Source organism: Ranitomeya variabilis, chromosome 7 (genome assembly GCF_051348905.1).
Source record: "Ranitomeya variabilis isolate aRanVar5 chromosome 7, aRanVar5.hap1, whole genome shotgun sequence".
Lineage (NCBI taxonomy): Eukaryota > Metazoa > Chordata > Amphibia > Anura > Dendrobatidae > Ranitomeya > Ranitomeya variabilis.
The window spans coordinates 229407131-229432013 of record NC_135238.1 but is presented as its reverse complement, the minus strand read 5'-3'; the positions used below and the strand labels follow the sequence as shown (position 1 = coordinate 229432013).

At 49.6% G+C, this 24883-nt stretch overlaps 1 protein-coding gene across 2 annotated transcripts in view; it reads left to right on the top strand.

The window, feature by feature from the left end:
• RAB3GAP1 (RAB3 GTPase activating protein catalytic subunit 1) overlaps positions 1-9978 on the top strand; it is a 114069-nt gene extending 104091 nt beyond the window's left edge. Inside the window, exons 23-25 of one of the 2 annotated variants that reach the window (XM_077273070.1) lie at positions 2701-2803; positions 7316-7336; positions 8062-8745. In XM_077273070.1, the coding sequence (XP_077129185.1) occupies positions 2701-2803; positions 7316-7336; positions 8062-8298 (361 nt within the window). In that variant the 3' untranslated portion in view covers positions 8299-8745. Of the gene's footprint in view, positions 1-2700; positions 2804-7315; positions 7337-8061 lie in introns of both variants that reach the window. The other variant, XM_077273071.1, reaches the window with a different exon arrangement.
• The last annotated feature ends 14905 nt before the right edge of the window (positions 9979-24883 follow it).

The following is a 24883-nucleotide window of genomic DNA, read 5'->3' as shown; positions in this document are numbered from 1 at the left end:
AGGCCCTGCGACCACAGCAAAACGTACGTCATAACATCGTGGGGGCCACTAGTGATTCGTGGGCCCACATCATAACATCCTGGGGGCTACTAGTGATTCGTGGGCCCACATCATAACATCGTGGGGGCCATTAGTGATTCATGGGCCTACATCATAACATCGTGGGGGCCACTAGTGATTCGTGGGCCCACATCATAACATCGTGGGGGCCACTAGTGATTCATGGGCCCACATCATAACATCATGGGGGCCACTAGTGATTCGTGGGCCCACATCATAACATCGTGGGGGCCACTAGTGATTCGTGGGCCCACATCATAACATCGTGGGGGCCACTAGTGATTCATGGGCCCACATCATAACATCATGGGGGCCACTAGTGATTCGTGGGCCCACATCATAACATCGTGGGGGCCACTAGTGATTCGTGGGCCCACATCATAACATCGTGGGGGCCACTAGTGATTCATGGGCCCACATCATAATATCGTGGGGGCCACTAGTGATTCGTGGGCCCACATCATAACATCCTGGGGGCCACTAGTGATTTGTGGGCCCACATCATAACATCATGGGGGCCACTAGTGATTCGTGGGCCCACATCATAACATCCTGGGGGCCACTAGTGATTTGTGGGCCCACATCATAACATCATGGGGGCCACTAGTGATTCGTGGGCCCACATCATAACATCGTGGGGGCCACTAGTGATTCGTGGGCCCACATCATAACATCGTGGGGGCCACTAGTGATTTGTGGGCCCACATCATAACATCATGGGGGCCACTAGTGATTCGTGGGCCCACATCATAACATCCTGGGGGCTACTAGTGATTCGTGGGCCCACATCATAACATCGTGGGGGCCATTAGTGATTCATGGGCCTACATCATAACATCGTGGGGGCCACTAGTGATTCGTGGGCCCACATCATAACATCGTGGGGGCCACTAGTGATTCATGGGCCCACATCATAACATCATGGGGGCCACTAGTGATTCGTGGGCCCACATCATAACATCGTGGGGGCCACTAGTGATTCTTGGGCCCACATCATAACATCGTGGGGGCTACTAGTGATTCGTGGGCCCACATCATAACATCGTGGGGGCCACTAGTGATTCGTGGGCCCACATCATAACATCGTGGGGGCCACTAGTGATTCGTGGGCCCACATCATAACATCGTGGGGGCCACTAGTGATTCGTGGGCCCACATCATAACATCATGGGGGCCACTAGTGATTCGTGGGCCCACATCATAACATCGTGGGGGCCACTAGTGATTCATGGGCCCACATCATAACATCGTGGGGGCCACTAGTGATTCGTGGGCCCACATCATAACATCGTGGGGGCCACTAGTGATTCGTGGGCCCTGCGATGCCAGTGAGATGTAAGTCATAACATCGGTGGGGGAGCACAAATCCGAAAGGCACCCAGGATGGCGGCAGGTAGAAGGAGCATAACAGGGTTCCGGTCTGGTGATAACGGACCACCATTGTGGCCGCTGGATCAGGGTCCTGCAAATTTTTTTCCTGATTTCAAGGTCTGAGGTCTAAATGCCCTTAACAGGCCGATCTTCATTTATTGCATCTGGAATAGGAAATATGTGGCAACTTCCTTCCAAAGACAGCGCCATACCGATCTATAGGTTGAAAATATAACCAACTTGCAATACCACAGGCAAACTGGGGACGAGAAAGGCGCTGTTTTAAAAGGAACCAGCATCAAAAGCCCAAGATATTTTGGTGCAGATTTTGACACTTTTGTTACGTGTTTCGTTTTTTTTCAAGTAGAAACCAAGCCTCAAGAATTGACATGTTGATTTTCTACATGCGTAAATAAGGCTACGTTCACATTTGCGTCTTTGGGTGCAGCGTCGTCGACGGATACCGACGCATGCGTCATGAGCCCCTATCTTTAACATGGGGGGCGCATGGACATGCGCCGGTATGCGTTGTCATGTGTTGTATGACACATGCGTTTTGATGCGTCATATTTCCAAAGAAAAACGCATGCAACGCACCTGCGTCGTAAATGCGCCAAAAAAACACATTAGTGTCTATGAAAACCGCATAGGGCGCAGTTGCCTGCGTTGAGCTGCGTTTTTTGACGCATGCGCCTTTTGACTAAATGTATTTTTTGGGGGGCGTTTTGGATCTTCAATTGTATAGGACAACGCATGCGTCAAAAAACGCTGTGTTGTGTATGCGTTTGACATGCGTTGTGCGTTGCGTCGACGACGCTGCGACCAACAACGCAAATGTGAACGTAGCCTTACAGCACCATGTGCACTGTGGGCGAGTTTCCCTATTGAAATGAACAGGACAAAGAGGATTTGTAGTGATTTTTCATGTGCCGATGCTGCTCCAAAATCCACATTAAAAACTGCTGTGTGAACGTACCTCAACTCCCCCATTACACAGGAGATCTGAATACATAACTGTTTGTCACTCAGGAGTGTAGGAAAGCTGTGGCGTACACTTAGCGGCCATATTAGGGCTCACCCAGCTTTCCCAGGAACAGCTATAACTGAATGTTTATTTTTGGAGGGTGGTGGGGTTTGTATTGCCCCTTTCTGGGACGGATGTTGTACGTGCAGGGTGATGATGATGATGATGATGGTCTCCGGTCCTGTCATCATCTGTCCGTTCCTCTCTTCTGTCATCGCTGATCTCTGATCTCTTCTCGGTGACAGGTTTGTGGGTTTTCTCCTGGAGCAGCCTGAGGTGCCAATCATCGGAGCGTGCAGGGGTCCGGCCGGAAGCATCATCCACAAGATGTTTGTCAACGCTCAGCGGGTGAGTCCGGGCTTTAATAACGGAGAACATGGGAGGAATGGCGCTTGTAATGACTCGCTCCTCGCCGCCGTGCGGTACACGCTCCTCCGAGGTGACGGCAGATCAGGACGCCTTGTTTTCTGTGTTTGATTAATGTCCTCTCATTATCTGGCACTGCGGGGTCGGGCGCAGACATCCTGCCTTGTCGGAGACGGGGAGACACAAGGAACAGGCAGCGGCTTTTGTCTCCATTCCGCACTCAGGACAAACATGCGAGAAGCAAAACAAGCCTCCGCGATCGGTTCATGTCAGAGTGCGATTATCTGCTGTACAGATAGTGGGGTCTCGTGGACAAGCCTCCCCGATCGGTTCGTGTCAGAGTGCGATAATCTGCTGTACTGATAGTGGGGTCTCGTGGACAAGCCTCCGCGATCGGTTCATGTCAAAATGCGATTATCTGCTGTACTGATAGTGGGGTCTCGTGGACAAGCCTCCGTGATCGGTTCATGTCAGAGTGTGATTACTGCTGTACAGATAGTGGGGTCTCGTGGACAAGCCTCCGCGATTGGTTCATGTCAGAGTGCGATTATCTGCTGTACAGATAGTGGGGTCTCGTGGACAAGCCTCCGCGATCGGTTCATGTCAGAGTGTGATTACTGCTGTACAGATAGTGGGGTCTCGTGGACAAGCCTCCGCGATTGGTTCATGTCAAAGTGCGATTATCTGCTGTACTGATAGTGGGGTCTCGTGGACAAGCCTCTGTGATCGGTTCATGTCAGAGTGCGATTATCTGCTGTACTGATAGTGGGGTCTCGTGGACAAGCCTCCGCGATCGGTTCATGTCAAAGTGCGATTATCTGCTGTACTGATAGTGGGGTCTCGTGGATAAGCCTCTGCGATCGGTTCATGTCAGAGTGCGATTATCTGCTGTACAGATAGTGGGGTCTCGTGGACATGCCTCTGCGATCGGTTCATGTCAGAGTGTGATTACTGCTGTACAGATAGTGGGGTCTCGTGGACAAGCCTCCGCGATTGGTTCATGTCAAAGTGCGATTATCTGCTGTACTGATAGTGGGGTCTCGTGGACAAGCCTCCGCGATTGGTTCATGTCAAAGTGCGATTATCTGCTGTACTGATAGTGGGGTCTCGTGGACAAGCCTCTGCGATCGGTTCATGTCAGAGTGCGATTAGCTGCTGTACAGATAGTGGGGTCTCGTGGACAAGCCTCCGCGATCGGTTCATGTCAGAGTGCTATTATCTGCTGTACAGATAGTGGGGTCTCGTGGACAAGCCTCCACGATCGGTTCATGTCAGAGTGGGATTATCTGCTGTACAGATAGTGGGGTCTTGTGGACAAACCTCCGCTATCAGTTCATGTCAGAGTGTGATTGCTGCTGTACAGATAGTGGGGTCTCGTGGACAAGCCTCCGCGATCGGTTCATGTCAAAGTGCGATTACCTGCTGTATAGATAGTGGGGTCTCGTGGACAAGCCTCCGCGATCGGTTCATGTCAAAGTGTGATTACTGCTGTACAGATAGTGGGGTCTCGTGGACATGCCTCCGCGATTGGTTCATGTCAGAGTGTGATTACTGCTGTACAGATAGTGGGGTCTCGTGGACATGCCTCCGCGATCGGTTCATGTCAGAGTGCGATTATCTGCCGTACTGATAGTGGGGTCTCGTGGACAAGCCTACGCGATCGGTTCATGTCAGAGTGCGATTATCTGCCGTACTGATAGTGGGGTCTCGTGGACAAGCCTCCACAATCGGTTCATGTCAGAGTGCTATTATCTGCTGTACAGATAGTGGGGTCTCGTGGACAAGCCTCCACGATCGGTTCATATCAGAGTGTGATTATCTGCTGTACAGATAGTGGGGTCTCGTGGACAAGCCTCCACGATCGGTTCATGTCAGAGTGGGATTATCTGCTGTACAGATAGTGGGGTCTCGTGGACAAGCCTCCACGATCGGTTCATGTCAGAGTGGGATTATCTGCTGTACAGATAGTGGGGTCTCGTGGACAAACCTCCACTATCAGTTCATGTCAGAGTGGGATTATCTGCTGTACAGATAGTGGGGTCTCGTGGACAAACCTCCACTATCAGTTCATGTCAGAGTGTGATTGCTGCTGTACAGATAGTGGGGTCTCGTGGACAAACCTCCGCTATCAGTTCATGTCAGAGTGTGATTATCTGCTGTATAGATAGTGGGGTCCCGTGGACAAGCCTCCACGATTGGTTCATGTCAGAGTGCGATTATCTGCTGTACAGATAGTGGGGTCCCGTGGACAAGCCTCCATGATCGGTTCATGTCAGAGTGCGATTATCTGCTGTACAGATAGTGGGGTCTCGTGGACAAGCCTCCATGATCGGTTCATGTCAGAGTGCTATTATCTGCTGTACAGATAGTGGGGTCTCGTGGACAAGCCTCCACGATCGGTTCATGTCAGAGTGCGATTATCTGCTGTACAGATAGTGGGGTCTCGTGGACAAACCTCCACTATCAGTTCATGTCAGAGTGTGATTGCTGCTGTACAGATAGTGGGGTCTCGTGGACAAACCTCCGCTATCAGTTCATGTCAGAGTGTGATTATCTGCTGTACAGATAGTGGGGTCTCGTGGACAAGCCTCCATGATTGGTTCATGTCAGAGTGCGATTATCTGCTGTACAGATAGTGGGGTCCTCTGGACAAGCCTCCGAGCCCGAGCTCCATGTGTGAATATATGGGGGCGATGAGCAGCCGCCAGGCACCACTTATCACAGGGGAAACAAAACCCAACGTACTGAAACCTTATGCGAAAGGTCTGACAGCCCCCATAGATGTGTGACAGGACCCAATGTGTGCTCAGTGGGGGGTCTCACCTGTAGGAGTCAGTGCTGTGGTCCCAAAACCCCTCACTGTGCTGAGAATCTGTTGTCAGCATAACTGCATGTAACCCCCCTCAGGGGTGCGAGTGTGAGACCCCCACAGAACGCACACTAACAATGATTATTATTATTTATTTATATAGCACCATTGATTCCATGGTGCTGTACATGAGAAAGGGGTTACATACAAGTTACAGATATCACTTACGGTAAGCAAACTAACAATGACAGACTGATACAGAGGGCGAGGACCCTGCCCTTGCGGGCTTACATTCTACAGGGTTATGGGGAAGGAGACAGTAGGTTGAGGGTTGTAGGAGCTCCAGTGTTGGTGAGGCGGTAGCTTCGGTGTTGGTGAGGTGGTAGCTCTGGCAGTGGTGAGGCGGCGGCTCGGTTATTGTGGGCTGTAGGCTTTCCTGAAGATATGGGTTTTCAGGTTCCTTCTGAAGGATCTGAATGTGGTTGATAGTCGGACGTGTTGGGGCAGAGAGTTCCAGAGGATGGGGGATATTCCGGAGAAGTCTTGGAAGCAGTTGGGTGAGGAGCGGATAAGTGTGGAGGAGAGAAGGAGGTCCTGGGAGGACCGGAGATTACGTGAGAGAAGATACTGGGAGATTGGTTCAGAGATATATGGAGGAGACAGGTTATGGATGGCTTTGTAGGTCATTATTAGTAATTTGAACTGGATACGCTGAGGGAATGGGAGCCATTGAAGAGATTTGCAGAGGGGGGAAGCAGGAGTGTAGCGAGGAGAGGTGGATTAGTCGGGCAGCAGAGTTAAGGATGGACTGGAGAGGTGCAAGGATGTTAGCAGGGAGGCCACAGAAAAGGATGTTGCAGTAGTCGAGGCGGGAGATGATGAGGGCATGCACAAGCATTTTAGTAGATTGATGGTTGAGGAAGGGACGGATTCTGGAGATATTTTTGAGCTGGAGGCGACAGGAGGTGGACAGAGCTTGGATGTGCTGTTTGAAGGAAAGGGCAGAGTCAAGGGTTACTCCGAGGCAGCGGACTTCCGGTACGGGGAAAGCGTGATGTCATTGATTGCGATAGATAGATCAGGTAAGGAAGATCTATGAGATGGAGGAAAGATGATGAGTTCAGATTTGTCCACATGGAGTTTGAGGAAGCGAGAGGAGAAGAAGGAGGATATGGCTGATAGGCACTCTGGGATTCTGGACAGCAGAGAGGTGATGTCTGGGCCAGAGAGGTAGATCTGAGTGTCATCAGCATAGAGGTGGTACTGGAATCCATGGGACTTTATGAGTTGTCCCAAGCCAAGTGTATAGATTAAGAAGAGTAGGGGTCCCAGGACAGAGCCTTGGGGGACTCCAACAGAGAGAGGGTGGGATGAGGAGGTAGTGTGGGAGACGCTGAATGATGACATCACATCTGTGATGGCTGGACAGACAGCTGGCGTCACCGGGGAAGGGGCTTCTTGCAATGAACCCCCCTTTAGGTCTTGTAGTTCCTGCCATGACTCTGGCACTGCCGGCTGTCGCTGCACCGAGCCCCTCTATGAATGTCCGTTCCCCCTCCCTCCATCATCATGGCGTCCATACCTGTGCGTAATGTCTTGCTGCATGTACTAAACTGTTTGTCTAACCTCTCGTAGCCGTCCTCGGCTGACTGTCTCTATCTCTCACCCCGGTTTCCTTTCTCCAGCTGACTGAATCTTCTGATGAGGTAACATCCAGAATTTCTACCTCATTTCCTCACCCCATGACTTGTGTGTAATGAGCGGAGGGCCCCCGGCCCCCCGAAGCGTCACCTTAAGTCTCTCACTAACACTTACTAACCCGCTCCATCCTGACGCATAGATACAATGTAACCGCCACCACACAAGGCGCCACATCCCGCGACATCGAGGCGGCAGGTCCGGTGATCCCCAAGTCACAGACCCATCCTAGCGCACCACTGTCCTCCCCCCAATTTATCTACAGCTAAATGTCCATCTTACTATGATAAGAGTACAGAGATTCGGCTAAATAGACCCTCCACCCCCCTCGGGATGAGGCAGAAATGTTTGATCAGCTGAGTCCTGATTTTTGAGACCCTCCATTATTAGCAGAATGAAGGTGAGAACCGCGTCCCCTTCAATGTTTACACAGGGCATGAAAATACCCATCCCAGAACATCCCTTTAAGACAAGAAGCTGCAATACCAGACACAGCCTGAAGAGAAAGGTGGCGCTATGTAGAGCTCGCAGGATGCAGCTTTTTATCCCAGGACATTGAGCCCAACGTGTGACCCCCACCCCCCAAAAAAAGAGCAGAAATGCCACAGACCCCCGATGTTTCACACCTGTACCCCTCTTGTGTCCCTCGTGAGTGTAGACCGGCCATGACGCCCATGCTTGGCCCAAGTCCCAGCTGTAGCAATGCCTGTGACGAATATTGTCTTTGTTTCAGGTGGCAATGATGGCCCCGATGGACGAAGAGCCCAAGAGGTCTAGTACATCTGAAGACAAGAAGCCGCTGTCCGGAACAGACTTCCCCTCCCCCGCTGGCCGAGAAGTCATCCTGCGGACCACCGTGTCCAGACCAGCCCCTTATTCCAAGGCCCTGCCCCAGCGCATGTACAGCGTCCTCACCAAGGATGACTTCAGACTCGCCGGAGCCTTCTCGTCGGACACATCCTTCTTCTAATGTCCTCATGCTAGTCCAGGGCGTAGACAGATGATGGCTGCCATGGCCCATAGTCATAGGGCCACTCCTCCGCTTGTTAGTGTAGTCCATTTCATCTGCCCCCTCGATATTGAGGGGGATTATCATCTGGGCACTGAGCAGTCGCTGCGGGGTCTCAATTTAAGATGATCCATGTTTACAGTGAAGGAATCGTGGATTGTCCTTCCCAAATGTAGAGGTTTCCTTAATGCTGGGAATAGGGGCGCGATGCTCTGCAGAGGCCAATGACCTCCCTGTGTCCGTCCAGCTTCGGTTATTGTGTTCACTGCCCAAAGAGATCAACAACCGTTCTGTGCGCATTCGCTTCCCTCCATGTCTTCTACCAAAGTAATGGATCCCCAGAGATGATGGTGATTGGTTTTTCCAGTATTTGGCTCCTTTAAATTTTATTAAAAGTGTTTGATGATATCTCACACCCCTTTAATATCCCCAGAAGTTGACCGCTATTCCCGAAAATCCTTGTTAGGTTTATGTATTGTCCCTCATTTCCCTGTGTTTTTATAATGGAAGACTGAAATAGTGGTGTAAGCCCCCCGGGAAACTGATAGATTCTTAGTAGATGCGGGGTCTTTTCTGGCTGCAGCAACAGATGGAGATTGAGTGCATAGATGTCACTGCAGTGAGGTCAGAGCCTGGGGTAATGTCTGTGCACAGACCAAGCGTGATGGTTGTCACAGGGTCCTGGGTCTCAGTGTCCCCGTACGGAGCTCGGGTCTTGGGGCGCGGTGCCCCCATACGGAGCTCGGGTCTTGGGGCGCGGTGTCCCCATACGGAGCTCGGGTCTTGGGGCGCGGTGTCCCCGTATAGAACTCGGGTCTTGGGGCGCGGTGTCCCCGTATAGAACTCGGGTCTTGGGGAGCGGTGTCCCCGTACGGAGCTCGGGTCTTGGGGCGCGGTGTCCCCGTACGGAGCACGGGTCTTGGGGCGCGGTGTCCCCGTACGGAGCTCGGGTCTTGGGGCGCGGTGTCCCCGTACGGAGCTCGGATCTTGGGGTGCGGTGTCTCCGTACAGAGCTCGGGTCTTGGGGCGCGGTGCCCCCATACGGAGCTCGGGTCTTGGGGCGCGGTGTCCCCATACGGAGCTCGGGTCTCGGTGTCCCCGTACGGAGCTCGGGTCTTGGGGCGCGGTGTCCCCGTACGGAGCTCGGGTATTGGGGCGCGGTGTACCCATATGGAGCTCGGGTCTTGGGGTGCGGTGTCCCTGTGTGGAGCTCCAATCTCAGTGTCCCCGTAGGGGTCTCAGGTGGTGGTGTCATCATACGGAGCTCATGTCTCGGTATGGAGCTCGGGTCTCAGGACGCATTGTACCATTACGGAGCTCAGGTCCCGGGGTGCAGTGTTATTGTGCTGCAGTGCTCGGGTTGGGCGTAGTGTCTGGATTACGGAGCGCGGGTCCTGCAATCCCCGTGTCACAGGCAGGTGGTGCTGAGACATTCACAGCCCAGTCCTACTGATGATCTTATCCCCTGGCATTGGAGTGCTGCCCTTTGATCAGCACCTGGAACGTCCCGATATATTTCCTGTCTATGAACGGTTCCGGTGTGTCCCGTATATTCGTCAGTGTTCTGGCTCAGAACTTCGGTTCTGTATTATGTTGAACATTTATTGCCTTTCAAAATGCAAAATAAACCCTTCTGTGCGACGTGTGCTACATTGTCCATTATCCAGGCGACACGAGGCCTCCATCATTGTTATATTCTGTACCGCACAGAGCGCTGCGTCTCAATCCGGAGCCTTCTGGGAGCAGAACATAACGATGCGGCGTTGCCTGCCATTCTGGGTCTGTAGAAAGCTGGGAAAAAGCCGCTTCTGGTGACCATGTGTCCCTTGTAGAATGTAAGTCAGAAAACGCTGCAGGATAATGGGATGATGATGGATATTATGAGTGTAGATCTCTGAGTTATTTTCTGCGGATTCTGCCTGTGGCGATGCTCTGCAGCGGGTGAGATGCTCTGCAGCGATGATTGCTGCAGCTTTTATCTATGTGTTTCTCCGTTATCTCGGTCTCATTGCAGCTTTCGTCGATAGTTTATATTACAGGAGCTGCTCCGTGCAGGATATCGATCACAGAGCCTGATCCCCAGGTCTATAGCGGCAGTCAAGATTGTGTCTCTGGGCTACAGAACGAATGTGAGGATGGAAAGACTGACGGGAGCCGCCGCTCATCTGTACACAGGCATGGAGAAGTATACAAGCACGCAGCTGTGCACACCAGTCACCATACAAGTACGGCGGAGCCACTGCTTGTGCAGACAGACCCTCATGACACCGATACAGACCCTCTTAGGCTACTTTCACACTAGCGTCGGGCCGAGGTTACCGACGCTAGCGTTCTCTGCGCCGCACAACGGGGGCAGCGGATGCATTTTTCCAGCGCATTCGCCGCCCCATTGTGAGGTGCGGGGAGGTGGGGGCGGAGTTCCGGCCGCGCATGCGCGGTCGGAAAAAGCGGACCGTCGGCAGCAAAAAACGTTACGTGTAACGTTTTTTTTTGCTCCCGGCGGACCGCCACAACACGGTGCAACCGTCTCACGACGGTTGCGACGTCTGTCAATGCGTCGCAAATGCGTCGCTAATGTTAGTCAATGGGAAAAAAAACGCATCCTGCAAGCACTTTTGCAGGATGCGTTTTTTTGCCAAAACGACGCATTGCGACGTATTGAAAAAAACGCTAGTGTGAAAGTAGCCTTAGGTTATGGTGTTTTCAGTGCAAGAAAAGCGCTGCAGACTGAGCTGTACTAGATCAGGAACCTGCACTGTAAATGTGACCAGTGCCCTACTGTTCCCTAAGGTCTGTGTGTGACTTGGTTGCTAAAGAAGGGGCTCAAAAGTCTCAATCTTTTCCGTTAAAACGAAAAAAAAAGTAATATTCTGTGGGGTACGGCGTGGAGAAATAGTGCTCCTAATGTGCAAAAAAAAAGTGGTCACATCCAATAATGAAAGTCTTCACGCTTTATTCCAAATACATATCTTTAAAAATCCACACAAGGATGATGTGGAACCGTGCTGGCACCTACTGCGCCTTTAGTCACTGAGCATCATCCTTGTATGGATTTTTATACATATAATATATATGTATTTGGAATAAATAAAGCGTGAAGATGTTCTATTATTGGATGAGCCTGTCTACCTCTATTTCTCCTACGCCTCATTGGGGGACACAGGACCATGGGTGTTATGCTGCTGCCACTAGGAGGACACTAAGTAAACATAAAGATTAACTCCTCCTCTGCAGTATACACCCCTTCACTGGATACCATTTCCCAGTTCTTGCTTAGTGTCTGTAGGAGGCACTTGGGTCCATTTCTAGACCCCAATATTTTAATTTTTATTTTTATTTTAATTTTCTGTAAATTTTTATTTTTTATTTAACGGAGTGAAGGGGGCGACGGATCCCTTTTTTATAGGACCCGCTCTCCCCCGAACCAGCAACAGGCGAGCACGGCGAGTATACCTCCCCGTCCCTCTCCTGCGACGCTGGAGCACGCCAATTTTACGGGGCGACGGTTCCCACTTGGTCCCGATCTCCCTTCCCCCCTGCTGCGGCGAGCACACAGAGTCCGCTCTGATGTACCTCTCCGGGGGCCCCACAGAAAAGGCCCACTATGGCGTTGCACAGGGATATTCCAAGGCCCTGCAACATCTTCAGAAGGCGAGCTGAAGAGGATCTGAATGTGAGGAAGTGCAGCGCTCAGCTGACAGGGGGACCGGCTACCGGAGGGCACTGTAAGTACACATTCCTCCTGCCCCCCGAAGCTCAGGGGGGCGCCGGCGTTACCTGCGGGAGTCCCTGGGGAGAGGCGCCGGCGGTCGGGGACCTGCGCTGTCAGCGACACTCTTTGCGGCCTCACCGCCGCACATCGCCGGGCAGGCCGAAAATTTAGTCCCCGGCTTTTCGGCCCTAGTAGGCCTCAGTGGGCAGGTACCTCCCATGGCCGCAAAACCCCGCCCCCCTTTTCGGCGCTTCTCGTCTGGGACGAGAGGCGCCCTGCAGTTCTCGGGGGCCATATTTCTTCTCTGCAAGGTGGCACACGCTTCCACCTGCAGCCCAAGAACCGCCACGGCTCATTCCTCCCCGGGGACACAGACACAGGATCGTGGGTAAGCTGCTTCAAGAAAGCTTAACCCTTTCCCTGCACACTACCCCGCTCTGTCTCTAAAAGACACTATGTTTCAATCCAAGGAGACCAAAAAGGGTAACAAGAAGCACATAGTGTTTTTCACTGTTTGTGCCACTTGCAATACGGCGCTGCCCCGAGCTTACAGTAGCCCGCTGTGTGCGGATTGTGTCACAGCCTCTGTGCAGCCACCTCCCGCCGCCGCCGATATCGCCGCCGAGGCCGCAGCCGTCGATCCTGTAGAGCCTAGTCCCCCGGAGTGGGCAGCTACTCTGTCACGGTCCGTGGCTTCCCTGGTTAGGGCAATTGACTCCCTCCGGGGCCCCCCTCCAAGTCAGACCGCGGAGGATTCAGACGACGGTACGGATCCATCCTCCAGCAGGGGGCGTACCCTGTCACTTTCTACCCGGGGTTCTAGAAAACCGGTTCACGTTTCGTCCCCTGACCATAGGCCAGCGGGTCCTTCAGCGCCTGCAAGCTCTGCTTCCCGGTCCCCTTCTCCAAACGACTCTGAATATGAGTCCGACAATTCCTACTTTCAGGAATCCTCTCCCTCCCAAGAGTCTCTCGACTCTCTCATCGAGGCAGTCAACCAGACCTTGAAGGTGACTGAGGACTCCGTATCCGCACCCGAACACGCGGTGTCATTCAAAAAGACTAAACGTGTTCAAAAGGTTTTTGTCACTCACCCTGAGTTTAAGGAGATTGTACAAAAACATAGAGACCGTCCAGATAAACGCTTCATAGGGCAAAAGTCCATCGAGGCCAAATATCCTTTTTCTCGGGATCTGATCAAGGACTGGCTGCAGTCCCCTTCAGTGGACCCGGCTGTGTCACATCTCGCGTCAAAAACCATCCTGTCTCTCTCGGACGGTTCCTCCGTTAAGAACCCCTCTGACCGCCAGATTGACTATCTGGCTCGCTCCGTCTTTGAGGCCACAGGAGCCTCTCTCTTCCCTTCCTTCGCTGCCTCTTGGGTGGCTAAGGCTATGGTCTCTTGGACCGAGACACTTTCCTCGACCATCCAAGTTAGTGACTTATCTCCAGAAGCCATCAATCTGGCTAACCAGATAGCCCAGGCCGGGGACTTCATGGTCAGCGCCTCAATAGACGCAGCTAATTGCGCCGCACAGGCAGCCGCCAATGCAATCTCCATCAGGAGAGCCCTGTGGCTCAGGGATTGGAGAGCAGATTCGGCTTCCAAGCGTTCTTTGACAGCCCTGCCTTACCAGGCTGGTCGGTTATTTGGAGAAAAACTAGACCAGATGATCTCGGATGCCACCGGAGGGAAAAGTAAATTTCTCCCCCAGCAAAAGCCTACCCGGCCTTTTCGGTACCAACAGCAACTTCCATTTCGGCCTTTTCGTCACAATGCCAACTGGTCTTCCACATCCTCTGCCTCCGCACCAGGCCCCGGTTCGCGCGGTGGCCGAGGCGCCCCGGTCTCTTACAGACCAAACCGTAACTTGAAACCCAGACCGAGACCACACGGGTCTAAGGGATCCACATCCCATAGATCCTCTCAATGACTCCTTGCATCATCCGGAGGGCACCAACAAAGTAGGCGGACGCCTGCTCTTGTTCCGTCAAGCCTGGCTCTCAGTCGTTTCCGACGGATGGGTCAGGTGTGTCCACCGGATACAAAATAGAATTTTCCTCCCCTCCACCCATGCGTTTCTTCCAGTCTTGCCCTCAAAGGTCAAAGGCCACAGCGTTCCTCCAGGCAATACGGGCTCTACAAAAGGATGGGGTCATCATTCCGGTCCCCCTAGAACAAAGATTCAAGGGTTTCTATTCGAATCTATTCGTGGTCCCCAAAAAGGACGGATCGCTACGCCCGATCCTAGACCTCAAACTCCTAAACAAATTCGTCAAAATCCGACACTTCAGAATGGAATCCCTCCGTTCTGTGGTCGCGTCTATGGAAAAAGGAGAATTCCTGGCGTCCATAGACATCAAGGATGCTTACCTGCACATACCAATCTTTCCTCCGCACCAACAGTTCCTCCGCTTCGCATTTCGCGAAGAACATTTCCAATTCGTGGCCTTGCCCTTCGGTCTCGCCACCGCTCCCAGAGTCTTTACAAAGGTCATGGCGGCTGCCATGGCCATTCTTCATTCCAGAGGAGTTGTCGTACTGCCGTACCTGGACGACCTGCTGATAAAGGGTTCTTTTTACCTAGCCTGCGAGGAGTCCGTCGTTCTCACGGTGGATACTCTCTCTCGCCTGGGTTGGAAGATAAACTTCCAAAAATCCTCTCCAGTTCCGGCACAACGGATCTCTTTTCTTGGGATGACACTGGACACTTCTCGCGGTCTGGTCATCCTCCCTCTAGACAAGGTCTTGGCCTTTCCCGCCCAGTCTCCCACTCCATTCGATTCAGCATGCGCGTTCTCGGGCAGATGGTAGCTGCCATGAAAGCGGTTCCATTCGCGCAATTTCATCTCCGTCCCCTACAACATGCGCTGCTCTCGGCATGGGACGGCAATCCGTTCTCCCTCGACCGCCGATTCCTCCTGTCCCCACGGGTCAGGAAGACCCTCAGGTGGTGGACGCTGAAGTCCTCCCTAGCCCAAGGAAGGTCTTTTCTCCCGGTGCAGTGGCTGGTGGTGACCACCGATGCCAGCCTCATAGGCTGGGGGGCGGTTTTCAACCATCACACAGCTCAGGGACGGTGGTCCACTCGAGAGTCCCGTCTTCCCATCAATCTCCTGGAAATACAAGCTATCAGACTAGCATTGTTCCAGTTTCACCACCTTCTGGCTGGTCACCCAGTCAGAATCCAGTCCGACAACGCCACGGCCGTGGCGTACATCAACCGCCAAGGGGGAACCCGCAGCAAGGCGGCTATGCTCGATTTGTCCCACATTCTTCGTTGGGCCGAGTCCAACCATTCGCCCATTTCAGCGATCCACATTCCAGGTGTGGAGAATTGGGCGGCGGACTTCCTCAGCCGCCAGGGTCTCGCTTCCGGCGAGTGGTCCCTTCACCCGGAGGTTTTCCAGCAGATTTGTCAACGCTGGGGGACCCCGGATGTCGATCTCATGGCATCCAGAATGAACAACAAGGTTCCACAATTCTTTGCGCGGTCCCTCGACCCACGGGCCCTCGGAGTGGACGCCCTGGTCTTGCCTTGGCGCCAATTCCGCCTCCCGTACATTTTTCCCCCTCTTCCCCTGCTGCCGAGAGTCATCAAGAAGATCAGAGGAGAGGGGGTACCAGTGATCCTCGTCGCGCCGGATTGGCCGCGTCGGGCATGGTATGCGGAACTGGTTCAGCTGGTCGCCGACGCCCCCTGCCGTCTTCCAGATCGCGTGGATCTCCTTTCTCAGGGCCCAATTTACCACCAGAACTCAGGGGCCCTGTCTTTGACGGCCTGGCCGTTGAATCCTGGATTCTAGGCCAAGCGGGTTTCTCCCCCAAGGTGTCTTCCACCATGATCAGGGCTCGGAAGCCCGTATCCATGCGCAGTTATCACCGTACCTGGCGAATTTTCTTCTCATGGTGCGACACACAGGGGCGATCTCCCCTAGTATTTTCTGTCCCTGCCATATTGGAGTTTCTCCAATCTGGCCTGGACTCGGGACTTGCTCTCAGTTCTCTCAAAGGTCAGGTTTCGGCATTGTCAGTGCTCTTCCAGCGAAAAATCGCCAATAGATTGCCGGTCAGGACTTTTTTCCAGGGAGTTTCCCGTGTAGCACCTCCCTACAAAATGCCTTTGGATCCGTGGGATCTTAATTTGGTTCTCGGAGCTCTTCAAGAGACTCCCTTTGAACCGCTATCTGACGTTTCCATGACCTTCCTTTCCTGGAAGGTAGTTTTCCTAGTGGCTATTACGTCCATCAGACGGGTCTCGGAGCTAGCGGCACTTTCCTGCCGCCCTCCGTTTCTAATTTTTCAGCCGGACAAGGCAGTATTGAGAACCTCTCCCGCTTTTCTTCCCAAGGTCGTTTCTCCTTTCCACCTCAATGAGGAGATTGTTTTGCCTTCGTTCTGTCCGGCTCCAGTCCATCGCATTGAAAAGGCTCTGCACACTCTTGATGTGGTGAGGGCTCTTCGTCGGTACGTCTCGAGGACGGCTCCCTTCCGCACGTCGGATGTCCTGTTTGTACTTCCAGAAGGGTCCAGGAAGGGTTCTCCCGCTTCCAAAGCTACGCTAGCTAAGTGGATTCGATCAGCCATTCTAGAATCCTATCGTGTTCGGGGTGTGCCTATCCCGGCTGGGATCAAGGCCCATTCTACTCGGTCGGTGGGCGCCTCGTGGGCCTTTCGGCACCAGGCGTCAGCACAGCAGGTCTGCAAGGCTGCGACATGGTCCAGTTTGCACACTTTCACCAAACATTACCACATTCATTCTCTCTCTTCTGCAGACGCCGCCCTTGGCAGGCGCATTCTGCAAGCGGCAGTTCCGTAGCCGTAAGTCAGTGGTACATGGGGTATTAGCATATTGCTCCCCACCCAGGGACAGCTTTGGTACGTCCCATGGTCCTGTGTCCCCCAATGAGGCGTAGGAGAAAAGGAGATTTTTGTGTACTCACCGTAAAATCTTTTTCTCCGAGCCACTCATTGGGGGACACAGCACCCACACTGTTAGCCTGTTTGGCTTGTTGTTACTTCTTTGGTTTTGACATAGGTTGTCATTGTTTATGCTCCTACTGCTTTACTACCGAACTGGGAAATTGTAGCCAGTGAAGGGGTGTATACTGCAGAGGAGGAGTTAATCTTTCTGTTTGCTTAGTGTCCTCCTAGTGGCAGCAGCATAACACCCATGGTCCTATGTCCCCCAATGAGTGGCTCGGAGAAAAAGATTTTACGGTGAGTACACAAAAATCTCCTTTTTGCATTGGATACTTCCGGTCAGTCAGCAGCATTGGAATGGCACTCCGGAAAATAAAGACAAGGGTTTCCTAAAATGTCAGATCGATGGAATCTATGAAGATGGGAAACGCTGCAGCCAGTCACTGGCCTCAACAGTCTTGTGCTGTATATTCAATGGGACAATATTTAAATGGGTCCACTATATACTCTTTATTCTTTTCTGTATTTTTGGCCCTCATTTCATCAATGTGTGTATAGCACAGTTGTACTCCTGTTACCTGAATGTCTTTTTTCACGCAGTCGAAGACATTTTAAATGATCCTGCAACTTTTTGCTCTTAAAAGGCACAAAAAAGAGCATCTTTGTGCAAAATTCATCAACACGATAAAAAGGCAACGACAACCACAAGAAAAAAAAAAAAAATTACTTCCAAAAATTTCTAACAGGAATAATAAAGCAATGAAATATTTATTATTTGTATCTGTTTGATCCATTATGAACCCATTAATTGAGGTGGAAATTGCACAAAGGTTCGTCTTATACGGGGTAGAAAGATTGACCTGTGTGTCTGAGATGAACCAAAAAGTAAAATTTGGTGCAAACCTCCAAAACTTTTGTGTAGTAAAAATCATTGCCAAGAATTTTATAGAAGGTTTCCGCCCCAGGACGTGAAGCCTGTATTATGTTATGTTTCAGGTCTCCTGGGTATCACGGTCGTGGCCATGAAGGTTGCATGATTTTTACATCTCACCGATGTCGTCAGATTCCATCTTATGTCTATGGAGCAGCAACAATGTAACAATCCTGACTATATTATACCTTCCAATAATAGAGGGGTTTTGGCCGCACGGCCGAGGTCGGGGGGTGCAGCAGCTGCATTGATCCTATATTATCAGCTCCAAGACAAGATCTTATAAATTCCTCAATTAAAAGGGCTGATGCCATCTCCCGGCCGGTGAGATCTTCCCATCCCCGCTTATGGCTATTGATAGATTTAACTGTACGGCGTATGCTGCCATGGAAACAAGTGGAAATATCTATTTTAAGGCTAGAATTGGCGCTGGGCGTCACACAGCTGAAATAATTTACTCTTTAACCACTTCTTCCACACGGACCGGCAGCGTTGCCATCTGCTCAAGCTTTTTTTTTTTTTCTACATGTAAGAATATAAGTCATGATGCTGTCAGCGGGGCGTTAATGAACTTATAACGGCAGACGAAGGTGTCGTTAACATAAAAAAAAAAAAAAGTGGAAAATGTATCAAGAGAAGTGATGAAACGAACGGCGCCAGGTTCCAGTTCAGGAACCTTAAAGCCCTGTGCAAGGAATCGGAAAGCTGAAGAACAAGAGGGAAAGCCAGAAATAGACGAGTGCGGTCCGGGGTGTGAAACGCTGCGCACAATTTATACAGTGTCAGATTTAATTGGCCGCTCTGCACAAACGCCATTCACTTCATTATCCTGCGAGCGCCATCTCTGGGGGCACTTTCCTTACATGCCCGGATTTGTGATCTGCGCTCACATCTGGATTTTCTTCTTCTAGAACATCAGACAAGATCTCAAGTACATTTATGTAATAAGAGTCCAAAAAAAGCCACATTTTCCAGCATCAGTAAAGTCATGATGCATCTAAATAACCGCAAAGATCGGCACAGAAGTTCACCATCATAGCTGTGAAATATTAAAGGGGTTCTCCACCTTTCCCTGGACAAAGATAAAATAAAATGACAAATTTACCACCGGAATCTTCCGATCTGTGAGGCCACCGATTGGTAGTTGGAGCTTCATCACAGCAGATTCTGGTCTTCGTCAAGTTTAATGTAGCAGGGATCCCCTTTAGGAGGGATGTAGCAGAACAGTGGCATTTGTGAAAATGGGGTCATTTAAGGAGAAACCAGTACTTCCCATTGCAAAGGGTGAAAAGCATAATGGCATCTGCAGGATGGACGTGCGTCAAATTTACGCTGTGGACGTTTTTTTTGTAGCACGTTCAGGAAACTTCCTAAAATTTCATGCACAAAGTAAAAACAAAGTTTATCTGTAGCATTTACGCTGCGTGGGAACATTTCCTAAAGGTTCAGAGTACGGAGCCGTCCGGTATTTGAGCACGAGTTTCTCTGGCTTTTGATGTATTTGGTCAGAGGTGATGACTTTTGCAGAAATGGACTGTATATAACTATACGCGGCTGACAGAATAGACTCTATATAACTATACTCGGCTGATAGTTATATACAGTCTATTCTGTCAGCCGTGTATAGAATAGACTGTATAACTATAAAGGGCTGACAGAATAGACTGTATATAACTATACGCGGCTGATAGAATGGACTGTATATAACTAAACTTGGCTGACAGAATAAACTGTATATAACTATACGCGGCTGACAGAATAGACTGTATATAACTATACGCGGCTGACAGAATAGACTGTATATAACTATACGCGGCTAACTGAATAGACTGTATATAACTATACGCGGCTGATAGAATAGACTGTATATAACTAAACTTGGCTGACAGAATAAACTGTATATAACTATACGCGGCTAACTGAATAGACTGTATATAACTATACACGGCTGATAGAATAGACTGTATATAACTATACACGGCTGATAGAATAGACTGTATATAACTAAACTTGGCTGACAGAATAAACTGTATATAACTATACGCGGCTAACTGAATAGACTGTATATAACTATACGCGGTTGATAGAATAGACCAGTGATTTTCAACCAGTGTTCCGCGGCACACTAGTGTCGGGTGTGCCGCGGGGAAAGTTCCCCAAACTATGGTGCCCCCTTTGTTTTGTTCCCCGGCGATGCGCAGTCACGGAATAACACATGCGCGAGCTTTGAACGCTCACGCGACTTAATGACGTCACCGAGGCTGGCGCGTCATCCTGAGAGCGGAGAGACTCTCGCATTTGCCCGCCGCCAAGGTAATGCCCGCCAATAATGCTGTGTATAATCATTAACCCCTTCCCGACCCATGACGCCACGTAGGCGTCATGAAAGTCGGTGCCAATCCGACCCATGACGCCTATGTGGCGTCATGGAAAGATCGCGTCCCTGCAGATCGGGTAAAAGGGTTAACTCCAATTTCACCCAATCTGCAGGGACAGGGGGAGTGGTACTTCAGCCCAGAGGGGTGGCTTCACCCCCCCGTGGCTACGATCGCTCTGATTGGCTGTTGAAAGTGAAACAGCCAATCAGAGCGATTTGTAATATTTCACCTATGAAAATGGTGAAATATTACAATCCAGCCATGGCCGATGCTGCAATAGCATCTGCCATGGCTGGAGACCCCGATCTGCCCACCGCCACCGATCGCCTCCCCAGTCGTCCTTTCTGCCCCGATCTCCTGTCCGCTCCCCTCCTCCCTCCTGTCCGCTCCCCCGGTCCTCCGATCCCCCCCCCCCCCCCGTGTTCCGATCCCACCCCCCCATACTTACCTAGCTCCGATGTCCCTCCCGGTGTCCGGCCGTCTTCTCCATGGGTGCCGCCATCTTGGAAAATGGCGGGCGCATGCGCAGTGCGCCCGCCGAATCTGCTGGCCGGCAGATTCGTTCCTGTACATTTTGGTCGCTGTGATAAGTTCTATCACAGCGATCAAAATTAAAAAAAAATTGTAAATAAACCCCCCCCTTTATCACCCCCATAGGTAGGGACAATAATAAAATACAGAAAATATAATTATTTTTGTTTTTCCATTAGGGTTAGGGTTAGGGGTAGGGTTAGGGTTGCACTTAGGGCTAGGGTTGCACTTAGGCCCAGGTTTCACACTGAGTGAGTATAAATACATTTAGAATCTATATTATTAACTATATGTAGAATATGTACTGTTTTAGTGTCATTTTGTGCCATTTTGGTTGGTGGTGTGCCCCGGGATTTTTTAAGTATAAAAAGTGTGCCGCGGCTCAAAAAAGGTTGAAAATCACTGGAATAGACTGTATATAACTATACGCGGCTGATAGAATAGACTGTATATAACTATACGCGGCTGATAGAATAGACTGTATATAACTATACGCGGCTGATAGAATAGACTGTATATAACTATACGCGGCCGATAGAATAGACTGTAAATAACTATACGCGGCCGATAGAATAGACTGTAAATAACTATACGCGGCCGTTAGAATAGACTGTATATAACTATGCGGCCGTTAGAATAGACTGTATATAACTATACACGGCTGATAGAATAGACTGTATATAACTATACGCGGCTGATAGAATAGACTGTATATACAGTGCCTAAAAGTAGTATTCAACCCCCTGCAGATTTAGCAGGTTTAATAAGAAGCAAATAAGTTAGAGACTTCAAACAAGAGCAGGATTTATTAACAGATGCATAAATCTTACAAACCAAAAAGTTTTGTTGCTCAGTTAAATTTTTATAAATTTTAAACATAAAAGTGTGGGTCAATTATTATTCAACCCCTAGGTTTAATATTTTGTGGAATAACCTTTGTTTGCAATTACAGCTAATAATCGTCTTTTCTGAGACCTGATCAGGCCGGCACAGGTCTCTGGAGTTATCTTGGCCCACTCCTCCATGCAGATCTTCTCCAAGTTATCTAGGTTCTTTGGGTGTCTCATGTGGACTTTAATCTTGAGCTCCTTCCACAAGTTTTCAGTTGGGTTAAGGTCAGGAGACTGACTAGGCCACTGCAACACCTTGATTTTTTGCCTCTTGAACCAGGCCTTGGTTTTCTTGGCTGTGTACTTTGGGTCGTTGTCTTGTTGGAAGATGAAATGACGACCCATCTTAAGATCCTTGATGGAGGAGCGGAGGTTCTTGGCCAAAATCTCCAGGTAGGCCGTGCTATCCATCTTCCCATGGATGCGGACCAGATGGCCAGGCCCCTTGGCTGAGAAACAGCCCCACAGCATGATGCTGCCACCACCATGCTTGACTGTAGGGATGGTATTCTTGGGGTCGTATGCAGTGCCATCCAGTCTCCAAACGTCACGTGTGTGGTTGGCACCAAAGATCTCGATCTTGGTCTCATCAGACCAGAGAACCTTGAACCAGTCAGTCTCAGAGTCCTCCAAGTGATCATGAGCAAACTGTAGACGAGCCTTGACATGACGCTTTGAAAGTAAAGGTACCTTATGGGCTCGTCTGGAACGGAGACCATTGCGGTGGAGTACGTTACTTATGGTATTGACTGAAACCAATGTCCCCACTGCCATGAGATCTTCCCGGAGCTCCTTCCTTGTTGTCCTTGGGTTAGCCTTGACTCTTCGGACAAGCCTGGCCTCAGCACGAGAGGAAACTTTCAAAGGCTGTCCAGGCCGTGGAAGGCTAACAGTAGTTCCATTAGCCTTCCACTTCCGGATGATGCTCCCAACAGTGGAGACAGGTAGGCCCAACTCCTTGGAAAGGGTTTTGTACCCCTTGCCAGCCTTGTGACCCTCCACGATCTTGTCTCTGATGGCCTTGGAATGCTCCTTTGTCTTTCCCATGTTGACCATGTATGAGTGCTGTTCACAAGTTTGGGGAGGGTCTTAAATAGTCAGAAAAGGCTGGAAAAAGAGATAATTAATCCAAACATGTGAAGCTCATTGTTCTTTGTGCCTGAACTACTTCTTAATACTTTAGGGGAGCCAAACAGAATTCTGAGGGGTTGAATAATAAATGACCCTCTGAAAAAACTTTTCCCAATTTAAAAAAAAAAAATAAACAAAGAAATAACATTCTTTTTTGCTGCAGTGCATTTCACACTTCCAGGCTGATCTACAGTCCAAATGTCACAATGCCAAGTTAATTCCAAATGTGTAAACCTGCTAAATCTGCAGGGGGTTGAATACTACTTGTAGGCACTGTAACTATACTCGGCTGATAGAATAGACTGTATATAACTATACTCGGCTGATAGAATAGACTGTATATAACTATACTCGGCTGATAGAATAGACTGTATATAACTATACGCGGCTGACAGAATAGACTGTATATAACTATACTCGGCTGACAGAATAGACTGTATATAACTATACTCGGCTGATAGAATAGACTATATAACTATACACGGCTGATAGAATAGACTGTATATAACTATACTCGGCTGATAGAATAGACTGTATATAACTATACTCGGCTGATAGAATAGACTGTATATAACTATACGCGGCTGATAGAATAGACTGTATATAACTATACTCGGCTGACAGAATAGACTGTATATACTATACACGGCTGACAGAATAGACTGTATATAACTATACGCGGCTGACAGAATAGACTGTATATAACTATACGCGGCTGACAGAATAGACTGTATATAACTATACGCGGCTGATCGAATAGACTGTATATAACTATACGCGGCTGATAGAATAGACTGTATATAACTATACGCGGCTGATCGAATAGACTGTATATAACTATACGCGGCTGATCGAATAGACTGTATATAACTATACGCGGCTGATAGAATAGACTGTATATAACTATACGCGGCTGATAGAATAGACTGTATATAACTATACGCGGCTGATAGAATAGACTGTATATAACTATACGCGGCTGATAGAATAGACTGTATATAACTATACGCGGCTGATAGAATAGACTGTATATAACTATACGCGGCTGATCGAATAGACTGTATATAACTATACGCGGCTGATAGAATAGACTGTATATAACTATACGCGGCTGATAGAATAGACTGTATATAACTATACGCGGCTGATAGAATAGACTGTATATAACTATACGCGGCTGATCGAATAGACTGTATATAACTATACGCGGCTGATAGAATAGACTGTATATAACTATACGCGGCTGATAGAATAGACTGTATATAACTATACACGGCTGATAGAATAGACTGTATATAACTATACTCGGCTGACAGAATAGACTGTATATAACTATACGCGGCTGATAGAATAGACTGTATATAACTATACGCGGCTGATAGAATAGACTGTATATAACTATACTCGGCTGACAGAATAGACTGTATATAACTATACGCGGCTGATAGAATAGACTGTATATAACTATACGCGGCTGATAGAATAGACTGTATATAACTATACACGGCTGATAGAATAGACTGTATATAACTATACTCGGCTGACAGAATAGACTGTATATAACTATACGCGGCTGATAGAATAGACTGTATATAACTATACGCGGCTGATAGAATAGACTGTATATAACTATACACGGCTGATAGAATAGACTGTATATAACTATACTCGGCTGACAGAATAGACTGTATATAACTATACGCGGCTGATAGAATAGACTGTATATAACTATACGCGGCTGATAGAATAGACTGTATATAACTATACGCGGCTGATAGAATAGACTGTATATAACTATACGCGGCTGATAGAATAGACTGTATATAACTATACGCGGCTGATATACAATCTATTCTAGAACAAGTCGGGTGCTTTGTTCTGAATTTTCCCCTCTTTTTGTGATAATTGGCGCTGTTCTCGCCCTCCCCGTGTGCTGAGCGTCACCTCGGATATTCGGAGCATAGTAACAATAATTCTATGCTGCCGCCAACGTCCTGGAGATGAGGAATCTTCTCGTCGGGGCGTTTCTATTATTATCGCCTCCTTTCA